This window comes from Erinaceus europaeus, chromosome 11, assembly GCF_950295315.1.
Source record: "Erinaceus europaeus chromosome 11, mEriEur2.1, whole genome shotgun sequence".
In the NCBI taxonomy this organism is placed as follows: Eukaryota; Metazoa; Chordata; class Mammalia; order Eulipotyphla; family Erinaceidae; genus Erinaceus; species Erinaceus europaeus.
The window spans coordinates 106,710,246-106,729,942 of NC_080172.1; the positions used below are offsets into that span (position 1 = coordinate 106,710,246).

Sequence of the window (19,697 nt, forward strand, 5' to 3'; positions counted from 1 at the left end):
CATAGAACTGAAGCTGGTCTCCTATGAGGTGTTTCCCTGATCCAGATATATTTCATTAATTTAATCACTGATTTGACATTAAGATTAACCCTTGACAAGAATGGCGTGCCAAAGAATAAACTTTATTTTAGGGGAATTGAATCTGCAAAAAACAGAGAGGGAGAGAGAGAAGAAGACATTTAAGAATGCACACCATAAAATTCTGTCAGGGTGAGAGCTCACTTCTGTTACTTAAGTAACAGAAATCCCAAAATTTGGAATGTTATATCTTGGGCATACAGTAAAATGGATAAATATGATGATAATCTCTTGTGAAGAAACTGAATTAACCTCCATAATGAATATTATGTTAAGAAGTTTTTAAAATCTATTTTCCCCCTTTAAGTACAAAAATCAGCTCTGCCATATGGCCTAGAACATATCAGAAAGTATTTAAATGGGAGGGTTACATGCCTATCAGTCTAAAATAGAATGAATCACATCACAGATGCAAAGATGGAAAGGCGTGGCAAAATAGATAAAAGGACTAAGAGAATGAGACCTGTTACTCCTCTGGTTTCTGTTAAGGTAAGGGAAATAAAAAAACTGATAATCTCAGTGAGAAATAAATGAACTATGCTCATTCCCTCAGACTATGCAAGGCTCTACAATCAAGTACTAAGCACATAACATAAGCACATCTTAACCGAAAGATCTATCCAAAACGCATTTCTAGTGTAAAGTGCAAAAAAAAAAAAAAAAAAAAAAAAAAACAGGAAAAGAAAATCTCTAAGCTTCCAGATACTAAAGACACTACTAGTTCTTACTATGCCACTTGATGCCAACAGCAGCTGAGAATCTTAAGCCTGGGATCTTAGCGGACAGTTGAAAGAACCCCAGACCATATAGCATTTAACAACCCAATCTCTATTTATCTCTCCCTACTAACCCACCTTGTTTAAGGCTATCACAGCCATTTTCACAGGCTGCCATAAATATCTCAAGGGAGTCACTATCCCTTGAGAACACAAAAAGCTCCCAGTGCTATAGATTTTAAAAATTATGATATTTGTCCAAGAATCATTTCTCATTAAACACACACACACACCCAACACCAACACAGCTTTTCAAACCCAGCCTACAGCTCCCCAACAAGCACCTCTTTCTACAGGGGCTCACTTGCCACCACTGAAAAGTAATTCGGGGACGCCCCAGGCCTGTGACAGCCCATTATAGGCTGTCCCTCTCTTCTCCCAGCTTCAGACCGGACTTTGGGGTGGGGCTAGGGGGTGGTGGAAGTAGAGATTACAGAGGCTTTCTGTAGAAACACTCCTTCCTGCCACTCCCTGAAAGAAAAAAATAATAATAAAATAACAAAAGGAAAAACGCACTTAAGAGTTGCGTTGTCTTTGTTGTTGAATATTGACAAAAACAAAAATGCTGGTGAGATGGATTCCCCACCCCACCCACCTGCCTGAGTCTATACAACCACATTTCACTCCTAAGGGCAGCGCAGACAGCCAGGAGGCATGAACAATGAACTTCTGACTCTCTCTCTCTCTTTTCTCTCTCTCTCACACACACACACACACACACACACACACACACACACACACACACACACACACACACACACACACACACACACACGCACTCTCACACTCTCACACTCACACACTCACACACTCACACTCATCTCCAAATGGGAAGTTTTGAACTCGCCCGGGGTGGGGGCGGGGGAGCCGGCAATTCCGCGATTTCCTCTTCGCAACTCAGGCCAGGGCTGGCCAGGGGGAGGGCCTGGCCGCGCCCCTCTGGGGGGAGCTCCCCTTCTGCACAGTTTACCTCCTTCCTCCGGCTGGGCGCCCCGGGGCGGGTGATGAGGGCGGTCTCCTCGCACACCACGGCCACGTCCTCCACGAAGGTGCAGTCCGGGAGGCTCTCGTCGGCCGGCAGCTGCATCACCTGCAGCCCCAGCTTGCTGCCCAGCACGTCCACGTACAGCTGGTGCTGCCGCTCGGCGCGGGCAAAATCCACCTCGCCGCCCTTGGCGCTTCTGAGCGCGTGCTGCACGAGGGACTCAGGCGGTGCGCGCACCACCGCGTGGGTGACCCGGCCGAAGGCGGCGGGGTGGCCCAGCGTGGCCATGGCCACGGCTCGGGGTGGGTGGGGGTTGGGGGGAGCCGGGGGCTGGGAGGCGCGGAGGTCGGGGCTCCGGCGGGCAGCGCGCAAACAGCCTGCGAGCGCCCGGCGGCTCGGCTTGGCAGCGGATGAATGTGCTGCAGCAGGAGCCCGGCCCGCGCCCGGGAGCCCTGCCCGCGCGACTGAGCATGCCCAGAGCTCCCGCGTGCCCACCCCTCGGCTCTGCGCGCCCGCCCGGGCGGGAGTTGGGGTGGCCCGGCGAGCTGCTCCTGGGGGCCACCCGGGAAGCTTGGAGCGTGGCAGGTGGAGGAGGCTCGGAGCAGAAAGTCACCCAGCCCGCATTGGATGTTACCTGCAAGCCACCGCAGGTGCATGTCTCGCTCTCAACGCCTCTGATGTGGACTTGGAGAGCGGGCAGTGGTCTGGACAGAGACTGGAGGCGTCTAGGTGCGCAGGCAAAGGATGGACTGGTTCCTTTGTGGATAAATACCGATCTCTCTCCCTAGTCTCCAGTTCCCAGTTGCCCTGCATGCACCTGCTACGACCCCTGCCTCCATCAGTTCCCCAAGTAAAAATCTGTCTTTGCATCCAAGCTCATGTTACGTTAACATGATGTGCAAATGACTGTTCATCTTATGTGAGATTCGAGAGTGTAAAAAGTATATATTTCTTCCTATGTGGAATTCGAGATTGTAAAACCTATATATTTCTTCCAGTGTGAGGAAAAGGAAAAGCACACACACACACACACACACACACACACACACACACACACACACACACGAGAATGAAGTGGTCAAAGATATTCCGATATCTTCTTCTCGTCAGAACTCTTACCACAGCTTTGAAGAAATGAAGTTTCCCTAAGTGTATCAATCTGAGGGTTCTGGAACAGTCACCCCAGTAGTCCAGAGAAGATAGGATCTGCTTTTTCTTCCTTCAAATCTCAAGCATGACTTGAATTTACATGGATATGAGGTATTTATTATCTTTAAAAGTAATGAATCTTCAGTTTTGGCCCTGACTCTCAAGTGTAGTATCAAAGATAAAGTAGCACACCTTTTTATTTATTTATTTGTTTATTTTTATTTATTCCTTTTGTTGCCCTTGTTGTTTTGTTGTTGTAGCTATTATTGATGTCATTGTTGTTGGATAGGACAGAGAGAAATGGAGAGAGGAGGGGAAGACAGAGAGGGGGAGAGAAAGACAGACACCTGCAGACCTGCTTCACCACCTGTGAAGAGACTCCCCTGCAGGTGGGGAGCCGAGGGCTCGAACCGGGATCCTTCCGCTGGTCCTTGTGCTTAGCGCCACCTGCGCTTAACCCGCTGCGCTACAGTCCGACTCCCAGTAGCACACCTGTAAGATCTGCTAAGCTCTGGCTGGCAAGATAGCTCCCTTGAACAATGTGTTTGTTGTCATTTTACCGTGTGTGCAACCATGTGGTCCCCACTGCATTGAAGGTGCTTTGGTGCCCTGGTCTAAATAACTAAAATTAAAGACATGTGCTAGGTTCTACTTCTGAGGCCAAAACTTTCAGGGCACATAGATTGTTTTTTTGGTACCAGCGTGTCATCAGAATTAATTAATGCTATCTTCTGACAGGGGATTTCCTCTAGTGCTATGTGCAAAAGTTGGCTCTAGTGTGACCTTGCCTAGGCTCCTTTCATCAAACATTGAGACTACATCCACGGCTAGTTGGTCTTCACTTAGTGACCTTACTTCATGCCTGCGGCTTATTGGAGCCTGGATATTTTACCTACCACCCAGTGCATAAGCCTAACTGTGAACAGAATCCTTTTTATCTTGTTGGTTCGTATGTCAGCATGACAGTCAATTAAATCCTGAAATTTTTTCTTTCCAATAAATTGGTATTACTGACTATTATAATATGTATATAATATATACAATAATATAATAATGACACTATTATAGATTTAGATAGTGAAGATCAGCTTTCCGCCTGTAATAAGAAGCACTGAACTGAACAGGTATGTTCTGCCATGTTCAGTGCCCAGGTTCCAGCCAGTACATATAGTAGGGGGCTGTGGCATCTCTGTTTCACTCTCAATATGAAAGAAAAACTTTACTCTGAAGTCTTCAAATCACACATTTGTAAGTGGTGAAAGTTGTCTCTGTAGGTGTTTCTCAGTCCCTCTCTGTACTAAAACTGGGGTGCTTTTCTTTTTAAGTAAACAATCAGCTGTCTCTGTTAAATATTATATACTTTATACTTGTTGAGTTTTGATTGTCACCTCTTGTGCCTTATTCATTACCTGTTTTGTGTCATTCGAAATCTAGTAAACATGCCTTCTGTCTCCCTTAAGCAGTTGTCAAAAAGTGTTAGAATGTATGTATTGATGACACAAATAATAACACCCACTCTACTAAGTTATAGTTTAGAAGTTTCCCAGCTTGGGCAGTGAAGAAAAATGGACTTTATTGAACCTAATACACTGAGAAATTCATTGCTTCCACAAATACTTATTGAAAATTCACAAGGTAAAACATCCTGTTATACATTTCAAAGTCATATAGGATCCTTGACCTTTAATAGCTCAGTCTTGCTGGGAAAAAGAAAGACATAAAAAATTGGAACTATAAGCTCATGTGAGATGGATAGATAGTGTGCTACAGGAATTTAGGAAAAGAGATCATCACTCAGGCTTATGGGGATAGAATCAAGTTGCTTCTAGGTGATTGAACTTGGTTTAGGCTTTGAATAAGTCTTGAATAAGTGGAAGGAGAGAATGAGAATTCTAAAAAAATAATTATGTGCAAATGTCAAAAGTATGTTCAAAGAATGATAATAGACTAGCTCAACTCACTTATATATTGGTGACGGTAACTCTAGCTACTGTAACAAAACAACCCCCCCTGAAAATATAATAGAATTGAATCTATAGACTCTGATCTCTTCGTCACTCATATTCAAACACAGATGCTCCTGGTTGGTTCCTGACTTTTCTCCAAGTAATATGAGGAAATAAAGCTTCCTTCCATTTTTTGGTTCCAACTTTCCAAACTTTGACATCCAGTTTCACTGTGCTCAACTTCCTAAAGTTGGAAGAGGAAAGAATTTATAGCGCTGAGTATGAGAAATACAAATGACCAGGTCAGGAAGAGCTGCATATTATTTTCACTGATACAAATAGCTGTTGGGCTCCTATGCCAGGCACTAAATGAACAGTGTTTATATGCCTCTTCATAAAAATGTCTACTTCTGGGGGCTCAGCACACCAACCTGAGCTCAAATAGTGTAAAGCGCAAGGACCAGCTTAAGGATCCCAGTCCAAGTTCCTGGCTCCCCTCCTGCAGGAGGGGCCCCTTTATAAGCAGTGAAGCAGGTCTGCGGGTGTCTTTCTCTCCCCCTCTCTATTTGCCACTCCTCTCTCAATTACTCTCTGTCCTATCCAATAACAACAATAATAACAGCAATGACAACAATGGAAAAAAGATGGCTGCCAGGAACAGTGGATTTGTAGTGCGGGGACTGAGCCTCAAGTGATAATAACCCTGCAGGGGGGAAAAATGGCTACCTCTACCACTCAACAATATACTCCAATCTTTTGAATGAGACTACATAAATACTGCATACCTCAGACACAGGCACACAACATGGCAACCCCTAGTCCTTTAAGCAAAGGGGGGCTGGGAGTTAGTTCATCAGGTCAGGATTCAAGCCCTTTTTGCACTTCACATGATTGAATCCCAGCACCACGTAGAAGTCCCATGATAGCAGAGGAAGTGCTGATGCTGTGATGTCTCTTTCTCTCTTTCTGTCTCCCTCTCCAAATAGGGGGGAAAAAAACCGACCCAGGGTCAATGAAATTCTGCATTTCTAGGCCCTAGTTCTACAGTAAACAAGTGAGTGAGGCTGTCAGCTATTCCCAGAAACTCCATGGCTGTATGAGAAACACCTATACTCTTGTTTTGACTTCCATCATAGAGTTCTATATTATATGTCACTTTGAGGAGCTCTTGGAAAACACGTGCATAATTTCATTGTTGAAATCTCAATTCATGTGTTTGAAGAATAGCTTGATGAAAGCATTAGATACCAATAATTTCTATCTACTTTCATCATTCTATCTTCATAAGAACTCTCACCAAGAGTTTGATTCTAGTTCATGGTCTAAGTTAGAATCTCAGCTTTGGATTTTTAAAAAACAATTTATTTAGAGGGCCAGGTGGTGGTGCACCGGATTAAGCACACACTGCAGTGCACAAGGACCCGGGTTCTAACCCCTGGTCCCCATCTGAAGGAGGAAAACTTTGCATTAGGGAAGCAGTGCTGCCGCTTGCACTCTCTCTCCCTCTCTCTCTCTCTCTCTCTCTCTCTCTCTATATATATATATATATATATATATATATATATCTGTCTCTCTATATCTCCCTCTCAATTTCTTCCTCTCTCCCTCTCTCTCCCTCTCTCTCCCTCTCTCCTCTCCCTCTCTCCCTCTCTCCCTCTCTCTCTCTCCCTCTCCTTCTACCTCTCCTCTCAATTTCTCTTGGTCGCTATACAATAAAAAATAAAGTTTAATATATATATTTGATAAAACAGAGATAAATTGAGAGGGAAAGAAAATAAAGAGGGAGAGAAAGAGATAGAGGGAGAGAGAGAGAGATACATCTGTAGCATAGCCTACCACTACTAAAACTTCCCCATCTGGGCCAGGGACTGCAGGTTAGAACTGAGTCCTCGCGCATGGTGATGTGTGGATTCAACCAGGTGCTCCGCAACCTGTCCCTGAATCTTGGCTTGTTGTAGCTGTGTGATCTTGCGTAATTTGGCTAAACTTTCTGAATCTCAGACCCTTCTATATAAATATATGAAGCGTAAAGCCAATCCTGAGGGATACTTGAAGGATTTGGTAAAATTATAGAATATTCAAAACAAGTTATCTCGATTCTTTTGACTGTTAAGATAAGCTTTGAGTAGTTTGTGCTCAAATCTGTCTCATCCACTTACTCCTGTGCAATCCTGGTAATAAAAAAAAGGGAAGAAGTAATTATGAAAAACCTGAGGGGCCAGGCAGTGGTTCACCTGGTTAAGTGCACACACTACAGTACGCAAGGAACCAGGTTCAAGCCCGTGGTCCCCACCTGCAGGGCGAAAGCTTCATGAGTGGTGAAGCAGGGCTGCAGGTGTCTCTCTGTCTCTCTCCATATCTATCTGCCCTTCCCCTCAATTTCTCTCTGTCTCTAATAATAAATAAATACATAAATAAATTTAAAAAAAGAAAAACCTGAGGACAGTTAGCTTTCAATGAACATTATTGCTTTTCCTCTTTCCCATTGTTTGGAAATGGATAAATTTTCTTTTTTTTAATTTATTTATATTTATTCATTCCTTTTTGTTGCCCTTGTTGTTTTATTTTTGTAGTTATTACTGTTGTTGTTATTGATGTTGTCATTGTTGGACAGGACAGAGAGAAATGGGGTAGGGTTCTGGGGAGGTGAGGTTCCAGAACACATTGGTGAAGTCATCTGCCCAGGGAAGTCCAGACTGACACTTTTAGATAGTAAGAGAAAGGTACAGAAAGAAAATATGATAGCTCTGAAGCTTCTCCTAGTATGGTAGAGAGTGAGGCTAGTCCTGGGTCATGCACAAGGCAAAGCAGATGCCCTCTTAGGAGATCTGTCCTGTCAGCCTACTTCTGCTGGCTATATGGAGAAATCTTTACCATCTCCATTACTCTGTGCATCACCTCAAAGAACTCTTTCTTCTCAAGTGACTGCCCTTATTTCATTTTTTTCTATTTTCTCCTCTGAATCACCTTCCCACAGATCTTCCTCATCACGGTTTTTTACTCTTTGGTCCAATTATCTGTCACTGGATAACAAATCATTATGAAATATGGTGGCTTGAAACAATCATTTTATTTGGCTGCTGATTTGTGGATCAGGCATTTGGGAAGAGCTTGTTGAGTGGTTCATCTCTGAATCATATGGAGTTGGTTGGGGCCGCTAGAGCTGGAGAATTTACAGAATGATGGTTCCCTCCGTCACCTCTCTGGTGCTTTAGAGTTAATTCTTTGGTCGCTCATCCCATATGCATCTCTCCTTCAAGAGGTTATCCATGTGGTTTGGACTTCTCACAGCAAAGTTGTCTCCATGTATTCTCAATTCTTAGTTAATAATTAACTTCCTCAAGGCAGAGAGTAGAAATTTCCTGACCATTTAAGTGTGTACGTGGTGGTAACATAATTTCCAATTTACTGCATATTTATCAAAGCACTTACAGGCCTGATTCAAAGGGAAAATTGATATTGCCTTCTATGGAAGGAGTGTCCATTATAAATCATCACATTCTTACTCAAGTTCAGTTATCATTCTGATAAGTATTTTTACATCTTTTTTTTATTAGCTTTATTTATTGGATAGGGACAGTCAAAAATCCAGAGGTAAGGAGGTGATAGAGAAGAAGAGAGACAGACACTTGCAGCACTGCTTCACCATTTGCAAAGCTTTCCCCATGCAGCTGGGGACCAGGGGATTGAACCTGAGTCCTTGAGCACTGTAATGTGTATGCTCAATCAGGTGTGCCACCACCCAGTCTCTCTGATAAGTATTAATATAATTTCCCCCCCCAGAGAATTTCCCTGATATTTACTAAAGTTTTGCTTCCCCCCCCCCCCGTGAATTAGAGCCAGAATCCATACACACAGACTTATTAATACAACAAGTGCAATTTCCGAACTAGTTGAATGGGACTATTTACTTAGTCATCTGGGCACAAGTATGGTCTAGATATAATGACTCCTAGGTATTGCAGAGAAAACAGCCAGCTACTAATGAATCACATATTTAAATACTTACAATCTAAGTGAAACAAAGGAAAAAGGACAAGGTACTCTGCACATGAATCATAACAGAAACCCACCTACATAGGGGGATAAGCAAAGACTTCTCTGTGGAGGCAACTTTTGGGCCAAGACTTCCAAATAGTGGGAACATGTGAGCAAAGACAAAAGGGAACTTAATGTGTTTGAAGATATAAGAGAAAAATTCATTTGCTACAACTGCAATGTTAGATACTATTGTTGGCCATGTATATATATTCAACAGTATTTGTATATATATGTATATATACTGTTGGTCTGCACTATGAATCCACTGCTCTGGAGGCTATTTTTTCCCCATTTTGTTGCCCTTCTTGTTGTTGTTATTGTTATTGTTTCCATTGATGTTGTTGTTGTTGTTGTTGGATAGGACAAAGAGAAATCAAGACAGGGGAGACAGAGAGGGGAAGAGAAAGACACCTGCAGACCTGCTTCACCACTTGTGAAGCGACCCCCCCACACACACACACACACACTGCAGGTGGGGAGCTGGGGGCTCGAACCAGGATCCTTATGCCGGTCCTTGCACTTTGTGCCTTGTGCACTTAACCCACTGCGATACCCACCCCCACCCTGTTTATATGTATTTTTTAAATATTTATTTTTTCCCTTTTGCTGTCCTTGCTGTTTTTCATTGTTGTTGTAGTTGTTGTATTTGATGTCATCGTTGTTCGATAGGTCAGAGAGAAATGTAAAGAATAGGGGAAGAGAAAGACACCTACAGACCTGCTTCACAGCTTGTGAAGCGACTTCCCTGAAAGTGGGGAGCTGGGGACTCGAACCGGGATCCTTATTTATGCAGGTCCTTGTGCTTTGTGTCACGTGCGCTTAACCTGCTGCACTACTGCCCAACTCCCTATATGCATTTTTTTAAATCTTATTTTAGATTTCTGTATTTTTCCCACTTTACTGGGGGCTTAATCACCTGCGGTTGTAGACACATAGGGATGACCTTTCATGATAAGCAGTCTGCAAGACTCTCTCACCCAACCTTGGTCCTTTTCCATCATTAGGCACCAGGACTCAGCGCACCCCACACCCCATCCCTCTCCCTCCTTCCCCAGGGTCAACCTTATTTGAAGTAAGGAAACTGAGGACTGACTCCATGCTGAGAGCCTCACACAATAAGGGTTCCTCAAGCTTGCTTCCCCAAAGGGCATTTTGGTTGTTTCCAAGTTTTGTTATTGTGAATTTAAAAATATATATATTTATTTATTTATTCCCTTTTGTTGCCTTTGTTGTTTTATTTGTAGTTATTATTGTTGTTGTTACTGATGTCATTGTTGTTGGATAGGAGAGAGAGACATGGAGAGAGGAGGGGAAGAGACAGGGTGGGGAAGAGAAAGATAGACAGACCGGCGGACCTGTGAAGAAACTTCCTCTACAGGTGGGGAGCCAGGGGCTCGAACTGGATCCTTATGTTGGTCCTTGTGCTTTGCGCCATGTGCATTTAACCTGCTGCGCTTCCACCCAACTCCCTATTGTTAATTTCTATCTTGTTTATTTTAGATAGATAGATAGATAGATAGATAGATAGATAGATAGATAGAATATGAAAGAATCACAGGACCACTTCCTTTACTGCAGTGAAAGCCAGGCTTTAAATCTGAGTTATGTTATGGTAAAGCATCACACTTTCCAAGTGAGTTGCTGGCCCAGAATGTCAGATGCTGAAGTTTGACAGTGGTCATGTGGGGGAATAGTTCACAAGACTTTATATGACTGTACAGTATTGTGTCAGACATTATTTTCTTTTTTCTATTATTTTCTACTGTTATAAGGAATATGGTGACTGCAGGAGAGTCGCTCTACAGGCAGTGAAGCAGGTCTGCAGGTGTCTTTCTCTCCCCCTCTGTCTTCCCCTCTTCTCTCAATTTCTCTCTGTCCTATCTAACAACAACGACATCAATAAGGACAACAATAATAACTACAACAACAATAAAAAAGGGCAACAAAAGGAAAAATAAATATATATACAAAAAATTATATTAAAAAATAAAGAATATGGTGAATTATTTTCTTTTTTAAAAATATTTTTATTTATTTGTTATACGATAGAAACAGAGATGATCTCACTTTCAGGCAGAAGTTGAAAAACAAGATCAGAAAGGGAAATTAAAAGCAGGACCTGATCAAATTACAGCAGGAACCTCACATCTCCACTATAGAGCCCCTACTTCCCCCAGTCCTGGAACCCTTGGATAGGGACCACTTTCCCGTATGCATCTCCCAATCCAAACCAAATAATATTGCATCCGCCGATCACAACCTAACCAACGCAACGATTGCCACCTCAACATGCTTCACCTCAGACTGTGTCCAGAGACTTCACGTGTGGAATGACAACCCTTCAGCTTCATTACTCGGGTGAGACCTTTCCTTTTATAGTACACTCTAATTTCATCTCAGGTAGTTCACTTTCTAACAAAGTCCCATAACCTAGATATACACCAGTTTCTGTGAGAGAGAGCTTATGTTCACACGTATCCATAGTCTACTACAAAATATATACCTGAAAGCAGAAGTACACTAGAGTTTGCAGTGAGTACCTCCCTAACACTTCCTCTCCACTATTCCAAGCTTGGGATCCATGATTGCTCAACAAATTGTTTGGCTTCATATGTTAACTCTCTTTTCAATCACCAGGTTCCAGATGCCACCAGGATGCTGGCCAGGCTTCCCTGGATTGAAGACCCCACCAATGTGTCCTGGAGCTCAGCTTCCCCAGGGACACACCCTGCTAGGGAAAGAGAGAGACAGACTGGGAGTATGGACCGACCAGTCAATGCCCATATTCAGCGGGGAAGCAATTACAGAAGCCAGACCTTCTACCTTCTGCAACCCTCAACGACCCTGGGTCCATGCTCCCAGAGGGCTAGAGAATGGGAAAGCTATCATGGCATGGGGTGGTTTATGGAGATTGGGTGGTGGGAATTGTGTGGAGTTGTACCCCTCCTACCTTATGTTTTTGTTCATTAATCCTTTCTTAAATAAAAAAATTAAAAAAAAAAAAAAAAAAAACAAGATCAGAAGACAAAACACAAGTAGAACCTGAACTGGAGTTGGTGTAGTGCACCAAAGTATAAGACTCTGGGGTGGGTGGAGGGGAGAGTACAGGTCCTGGAAAAGGATGACAGAGGACCTAGTGGGGGTTGTATTGCTATGTGGAAAACTGAGAAATGTTATGCGTGTACAAACTTGTGTTTACTGTCGACTGTAAAACATCAATAAAAAAAAAACAGGGAGAAGTTGAGAGGGAAGTGGGAGATAGAGAGAGAGAGAGAGAGACAGAGAGATACCTGCAGCCCTACTTGACCATCCATGCAGCTTTTCCCCTGCAGGTGGAGACCAGGGGCTTGAACCTGAGTCCTGTGCACTGTAATGTGTGCATTTAACCAGGTGCACCACCGCCCGGTCCCCATTATTTTCTTTTATTATTATGAGGAATACGGTGAAACTAATAGACCCTCTAAAGGGAATTGAAATTTCATAGACTTGAAAGCAAATATCATTTTTCTTTAACTTTAATTTATGTTTTACTTTTAAAAGGTTTATGGTTTGCTACAGTCTGAGAAGTAGTAACTGGAAAACTTAAAGTAGCTAATAACCTGAGATTACTATTCTTCCCTCCTGTTTTCCATTTGTGAAGATGGTACCAGAAGGAAATTAAATGCTTAATTAAGTTAAATAAATTGACTGAACACTAATACTACCAAGACCAGTGTTTGCCCCGTTAATTGCCTGAGTATTAGGACAATGTTCACATGGTCTGAAAATAGGGTGAATCTGGCTGTGAATCCTAAGGAGCAGTGCTAGTTCTCCGTGACAAGGGAATAAGCTTTCCAGAGGTAAAACTCGTGTGAGTATTATCAGAACTACGCACTATTCAACGTTGCTGGTTCGGTATGCCAGGTATTGTTCTTAACCTCTTTAAAGTACAAATGTGGCTTCCAGTTTCCACCTGTTTGGCCCTGTTAGTGAGAGGGTTCTGTTGGGCTGGCCTGATCACGTTTTCTGGAAGAGTTCACATAGATCTGATTTGGGAATTTCCAGAAATGACTAGACCCATCTTAACACACACTGGAATCTAAAAAGACAGTATTTTCTCATCACATTGTTCTAAAGCAGATGTTCACTTAAATGCAAAGAGTACGTGTTTGCTCACATAGGAACAACTGCGAACAATTAAAACTGTGAGCAAAACAAAACTGTGAATAATTAAAAGAGGAAAACCAAACATCTCCAGAAAGTGGGGAAATGAAACTAATTTGGACAATTCAGCACTTCCATCAGTAGGTCAAACTATGACACAGTTAAACATTTTCAAAGTTCTTGGTGTTAGCCATTCCCCAGAGTTCACATGGGGGATGTCTGAACGCCTCTTTCAGCCCAGACTTAAACCGTGCCCTTTCTTGACTAAGATACACTCACTTTCAGATTCTTCCCAAACATCTAATTAAGGCTAACGGAAAAAAATCCCCCTCCAGGGTTATCACTGGGGCTTGGTGCAGGCACTATGAATCCATTGCTCCTGGAAGCCACTTTTTTCCATTTTATTGGACAAGACAGAGAGAAACTGGGAGGGTAAGGGTGGGGAAGGGAACAAAGAGAGAGAGACACCTGCAGACCTGCTTCGCAGCTTGGTCGGGCTGGGGACTTGATTCTGAATCTTTGAGTGAGTCCTTGTACTTAGTACTGTGTGTACTAGCAAACCTATTTTCACTAGGGTCTTAGCAGATTAAAATAACCTTAATAAATTCTCTACTCTTTTTTTTTAATTGGGTGACTCATTATGCTTAATAACCTTGCTTAGGCAAAAATCTCTTCATCATTTGAAAAATTGGAAACGTAGGGCACCAAAGTAAAAACCCAGTGGTGAGGAGTAGACATACAGCTTTCTGGGACAGTGGGGGGTGGGAATGGGTGGGAGGGATGGGTCACAGTCTTTTGGTGGTGGGAATGGTGTTTATGTACACTCCTAGCAAAATGTAGACATATAAATCAGTAGTTAATCAATATGAGAGGGGGAAAATCAATTGTATATCTCAAAGTTTTTCAAAACACAAACTGAAACTTTTTAATATATAGGCTGTGTATTTGATATGCAGACTCTCTCAAAAGCCTAGACCAAGTAGATCAGAAGCATCCAATAGCACAGCTATATACAAGATACTGGATACTGTACAGCAAACCATAACAAAAGGACTTTTCAAAGTTAACCCAATTACCAAATAATGTGATGATAACATTAACTATCAATTGTCTTTTTGAACCCTAAGACAGCAGGAACCTCACATCTCCACTATAGAGCCCCTACTTCCCCCAGTCCTGGAACCCTTGGATAGGGCCCACTTTCCCGTATGCCTCTCCCAATCCATACCAAATAATATTGCATCCGCCGATCACAACCTAACCAACGCAACGATTGCCACCTCAACATGCTTCACCTCAGACTGTGTCCAGAGACTTCATGTGTGGAATGACAACCCTTCAGCTTCATTACTCGGGTGAGACCTTTCCTTTTATAGTACACTCTAATTTCATCTCAGGTGGTTCACTTTCTAACAAAGTCCCATAACCTAGATATACACCAGTTTCTGTGAGAGAGAGCTTATGTGCACACGTATCCATAAACTACTGCAAAATATATACCTGAATGCAGAAGTACACTAGAGTTTGCAGTGAGTACCTCCCTAACACTTCCTCTCCACTATTCCAAGCTTTGGGCCCATGATTGCTCAACAAATTGTTTGGCTTCGTATGTTAACTCTCTTTTCAATCACCAGGTTCCAGATGCCACCAGGATGCTGGCCAGGCTTCCCTGGATTGAAGACCCCACCAATGTGTCCTGGAGCTCAGCTTCCCCAGAGACACACCCTACTAGGGAAAGAGAGAGGCAGACTGGGAGTATGGACCAACCAGTCAACACCCATGTTCAGCGGGGAAGCAATTACAGAAGCCAGACCTTCTACCTTCTGCAACCCTCAACGACCCTGGGTCCATGCTCTCAGAGGGCTAGAGAATGGGAAAGCTATCAGGGGAGGGGGTGGATTATGGAGATTGGGTGGTGGGAATTGTGTGGATTTATACCCCTCCTACCTTATGGTTTTGTTAATTAATCCTTTCTTAAATAAAATAAAATAAAATATATTAAAAAAAAGAAAAATTGGAAATGATGCCCTTCGGGAATTTCTCTCCAGGAAAACAGAACAGGAATCATATACAAAAGGCCCAAGACTTAGCCCCTACATCGTGGGGTAGTGCTCTAAACTCTCAATTCAAATATCTTGTGAAAAGCTGAGAAGCAGTGGAAAGTCCTCTAATCTAGGAGCTGCTATATCCATAGCTACAGGAAACTCTGCAGCCATTAAAAATAATGATTCTGAGAATAAGGATTTAGTAGATCCTATCCTGACTTTAAACTTCCATAGTAGTTTTCCAAATAGATAAGATAATGACATGTAGTCGTAATGCTGGTTATCTCTGAATGTGGGATTACATATGGTTTCCACTGTATTCAAACCTTTATTGACTTCACAAATATTTTTTTGCCAAAGAGTATAATGTGTGGTAATAAGAAAGTAAGTAGTTACCATAGTGTAATACAATTTATTTATTTTGAGTTGTCATTCAAGTCAAAAGGCACTAGATTGGGGTCAGGAAAATAGTTCACTGGGTGTGGTGCCTTCTTTGTCCTGTGTTTGTTAGACCTGGGTTCAAGCGTCAGCACCACAATGGGGAAAATGTGCTTTGATAGCACAGAGGAGGACTCTGGTGTTGAATGTGTTTGCTTCTCTGTCTCTCTAGCTAAATGAAAGAAGACAATCTTGAGCAGTGAAATTGTGCATACACACATACACACACACACAAACAGACACAACACTAAAAACAAAACAGCAAGAACTAGATTCAAAGCAAATTATTGGGTTAACAGAAAAGTAATGATGTATTTTTCTGTTTTTCCATACGAAAATGTGTCATGACTTTCCTGACAACCCAGTATTCATATGGTATGATCAATGCTATCAAGTAATTATGTGCCAGATATTATAAAAATAACCATCCAAAATGGGTGATGACCAACTTAACATACCATCTCTCCTAAAGATTTTCCAAGTTTTAAGGAAAGGTGTAATTCCTAACATCCTTATCCAAAATTTTTAGTTCCGGAATGTTTCAAAATTAGACTTTTAAAATTTTACTTATTTATATATTGATTTAGTAGACAGAGACAGAGAGAAATTGGGAAGGGAGGGGGAGATAGGCAAAGAGACAGTGAGATACCTGCAGCCCTCACCACTTGGGAAGTTCCCCCCTGCAGGTGGGAACCAGGGGCTTGAACCAAGTGCACCATCACCTGGCCCCCCAAATTAAATGTTTTTAGATTTGCTAAAGGTAATGTGAGAGTATATCTGTTTTTATAATACCCCCATAGCTCTGGAGTAGCACCATGCTGAATTTATCCAGCAGTACTAATACTCTCTTTTTGTGAGATGGAACAACTACGATCAATGTAACAAAGCTTCTCATGAGCTTAGAACACTAAAGTTGTTGCTAAATGTCTTTCTTTTCAGAGTCTTTTGGCCTTTCAAGTTACAGATAAGGGACTTTTGACATGGATGAGAAATGTAGGGACTCAGTATCAAAGCCAGTACAAGGTGTCATTCATTATCTCTTTCTCAGCCGGCTATTAAACCTAACACTTACTCCAACTGTAGAAGCATAAAGTTGATTTTAATTCATGTTAGGGTGCATGATCACATCTCATCATAAATGTGTTTTCCAGGGGGGCTAGGCAGTAGTGTACATAATGTGAAGTGCAGTGACCAGCTCAAGGATCTCGGTTCGAGCCCCCGACTCCCTACATGCTGGGGGGGAGGGGTCGCTTCGCAAGCAGTGAAGCAGGTCTACAGGTGTCTATCTTTCTCTCCCTCTCTCTGTCTTCCCCTCATCTCTCAGTTTCTCTCTGTTCTACCCAACAACAACAGCAGTAACAGCACCAGCAATGGAAAAAAGAAGGACCGGTGTAAGGATCCCGGTTTGAGCCCCCAACTCCCCACCTGCAGGTGGAGAGTTGCTTCACAGTTGGTGAAGCAGGTCTGCAGGTGTCTATCTTTCTCTCCCCCTCTGTTTTCCTCCCCTCTCTCCATTTCTCTCTGTCCTATGCAGCAGTGACGACACTAATAACAACAACAATAATAACTACCACAACAATAAAAAACAACAAGGGCAACAAAAGCAAAAATAATTAAATAAAATATTTTTTAAATATGGAAAAAGATGGCTACCAGGAGCAGTGGATTTCTAGTGCAGGCACTGAGCCCCAGCACTAACCCTGAAGGGAAAAAAAATGTGGGGCTGGGATTATTTTAAAGAAGAAAGAAATGTTAACATGGAGAGTTGAGAAACTGTACATATGTGTCAACGCTTACACTATAAACCATTAATCCCCTAACAAAATGAAAAAACTGTTATAAATACACTTGATAAATAAGTTAAAATGTTAAGAAATATGTGGATTTACTAATAATGGCAAAAAGACAGTTCCCAATACTTTGAAATACTTTATTTCTCAGCCAAAGATTTCCTAATCCCTCTTGGAAGAACACTGGTGGCTAAGTGACTAAAAAGGCTGTGGTTTCAGAACCTTAACTAGAAAACTGCTGCGTTTATTGATGCACAGCCAGTTCAGGAGAAGTGGTACTTATTGTTAACGCATAATGTATACAATGTGGTGTTTTCATCTTCTCTAGTGTAATGAATCGTATGCAAGATCTGAGCTCAGACTGCATTCCACTGAGGACAAATAGCCATTTCCATGAAGTGACAGATAAGCGGTTTGGGAGTGGGAGTGAGGGGGAATGCCAAAGATGATTCACTTGAAATCAACCTTGACAGCTTTCCTGCTGACAGGGCTGACAGAAGGCAGGACTAAAACAAAGGTTAAATTCTTTGGTTCTTGGAAACAGATTTGTCTTAAATGCCTGTTCCTCTAAGTTCTTCTAGTCCATTGGGAGAAACCATTTAGTTTTCTTATGTGGACAATGAAGTTCTACAGTCAGATTAAACATATAGTGCTTTTGACAGAAAAAAAAAAAGATTTTTCTGGGAGTCTGGGTGGTAGCGCAGTGGGTTAAGCGCAGGTGGCGCAAAGTGCAAGGATCAGGATAAGGATTCCGGTTTGAGCCTCCGGCTTCCCACCAGCAGGGGAGTGCCCTTCACAGGTGGTGAAGCAGGCCTGCAGGTGTCTATCTTTCTCTCCCCTCTCTGTCTTCCCCTTCGCTCTCTATTTCTCTCCATCCTATCCAACAACAATGACATCAATAACAACAATAACTACAACAACAACAACAAAAAAAAAACAAGGGCAACAAAAGAAAATAAATATTTAAAAAATATTTTTCTATTGTTTTTACAAGCTGCACATTTAATAAATGTTAATCTGCTTGTGCAAGTTGACCATCATGATCAAAATTCCATAATAGGGACCATGTGGTGGCTTACCTGGTTGAGCACACTTGCTACAATGTTCAAGGTCCTGGCTTTGAGACCCTGATCACCACCTCTAGGGGGAAAGCTTTGCATGTGGTGAAGCAGGGCTAAAGGTGTCTCTCTTTGTCTCTTTCCTTCTCTATCAACCACTTCCCTCTCAATTTCTGGCTATCTCTATCCAACAAATAAATAAATATAAAAGCATTTAATTCCACAATAACCTCGCAACATAATGATTTGGAAATCATTAACACCATCTATTTGAGTACCATCATTGCCCAAACTACCACTATTTATAAGGCTGGTAGATGTGACTTCCTATATGCTTTTTCAGTCTTTGGCTAGCGTCATAATGGCAGAAAGATGGCCTTAAGGTAAGAGCAGATGAGTAACTTAAGTGACATTTGAACCCTCTGAGACACTAGGAGTTGGCTATTTTGAAAATTGTCATCAATTCTTTCAAACAATATTAAGCTTTTTTTTTTTTAGCAACAGATACAGGCTCCAGTGTGCTGTGAACAGCACAAACAGAACTTCAATAAGTTTGTTTTCATGTTAAAGTCATCATCATCACACTAAATATAATGATATCCTATTCAACATATAATGTTGTGTAGGCTCTATAAAAATAAATTAAGGATATCAGGAGTCTTACCTTCTGGACCTTACAGTTTTGAATAGACAATGGCAACAGAAACAGATAAGCATCACAGAAACAACAACAAAACTGTGTGAATTCAAAAAGCAAACAAAAACAATATTAGGAACCAATAAGAGGGGGTCTACAGGTGGTTCACGTGGTAGAGCGCACATATTGCCAGGAGGAAGGACTTGGGTTTGAGCCATGGGCCACCACACGGGGCTCCTGCAGAGGGAGAACCTACACAAGTGATGAAATGGAGCTTAGAGTCTCTCCCTCTCTCTGCTTGTCTCTCCTCTGTCTTTCTCTGTCTTCTCACCCTTTGCTAAAAAGAAAAAAAAAGGTGTTAGGAATGGTGGACTCTGTGGGCATGGAGCCCCAGTAATCACTCAGGCTGGAAAAAAATGATCTTAGGTAGATCTTTAGTTGACGAGCCAAGAGGCAATTACAGAAGCAGCCCACAAGGGAACTACTGGTTTTCAATAGAGTTTAATTAATTATTTAATTAAGGCACTGTTCCCTGGGAGAGGGAAAATTCAAAGATAATATATATTTGATGACTGTAAGGAAACTAAAAACTCTGAACTGGAGAAATAATT

General features: G+C 42.1%; 1 protein-coding gene across 3 annotated transcripts in view; it reads right to left on the minus strand.

Moving 5' to 3' along the window:
- DDAH1 (dimethylarginine dimethylaminohydrolase 1) overlaps positions 1–19,697 on the minus strand; it is a 344,576-nt gene that overhangs the window by 184,725 nt on the left and 140,154 nt on the right. Inside the window, exon 3 of one of the 3 annotated variants that reach the window (XM_060202273.1) lies at positions 19,339–19,423. Coding sequence is in view for 2 of the 3 variants with exons in the window: in XM_060202272.1 (XP_060058255.1) it covers positions 1,825–2,127 (303 nt within the window). In the remaining variant the exon portion in view is untranslated. Of the gene's footprint in view, positions 1–1,824; positions 2,890–19,338; positions 19,424–19,697 lie in introns of those variants that run through there. The other 2 variants (XM_060202272.1, XM_007524745.3) reach the window with 2 other exon arrangements.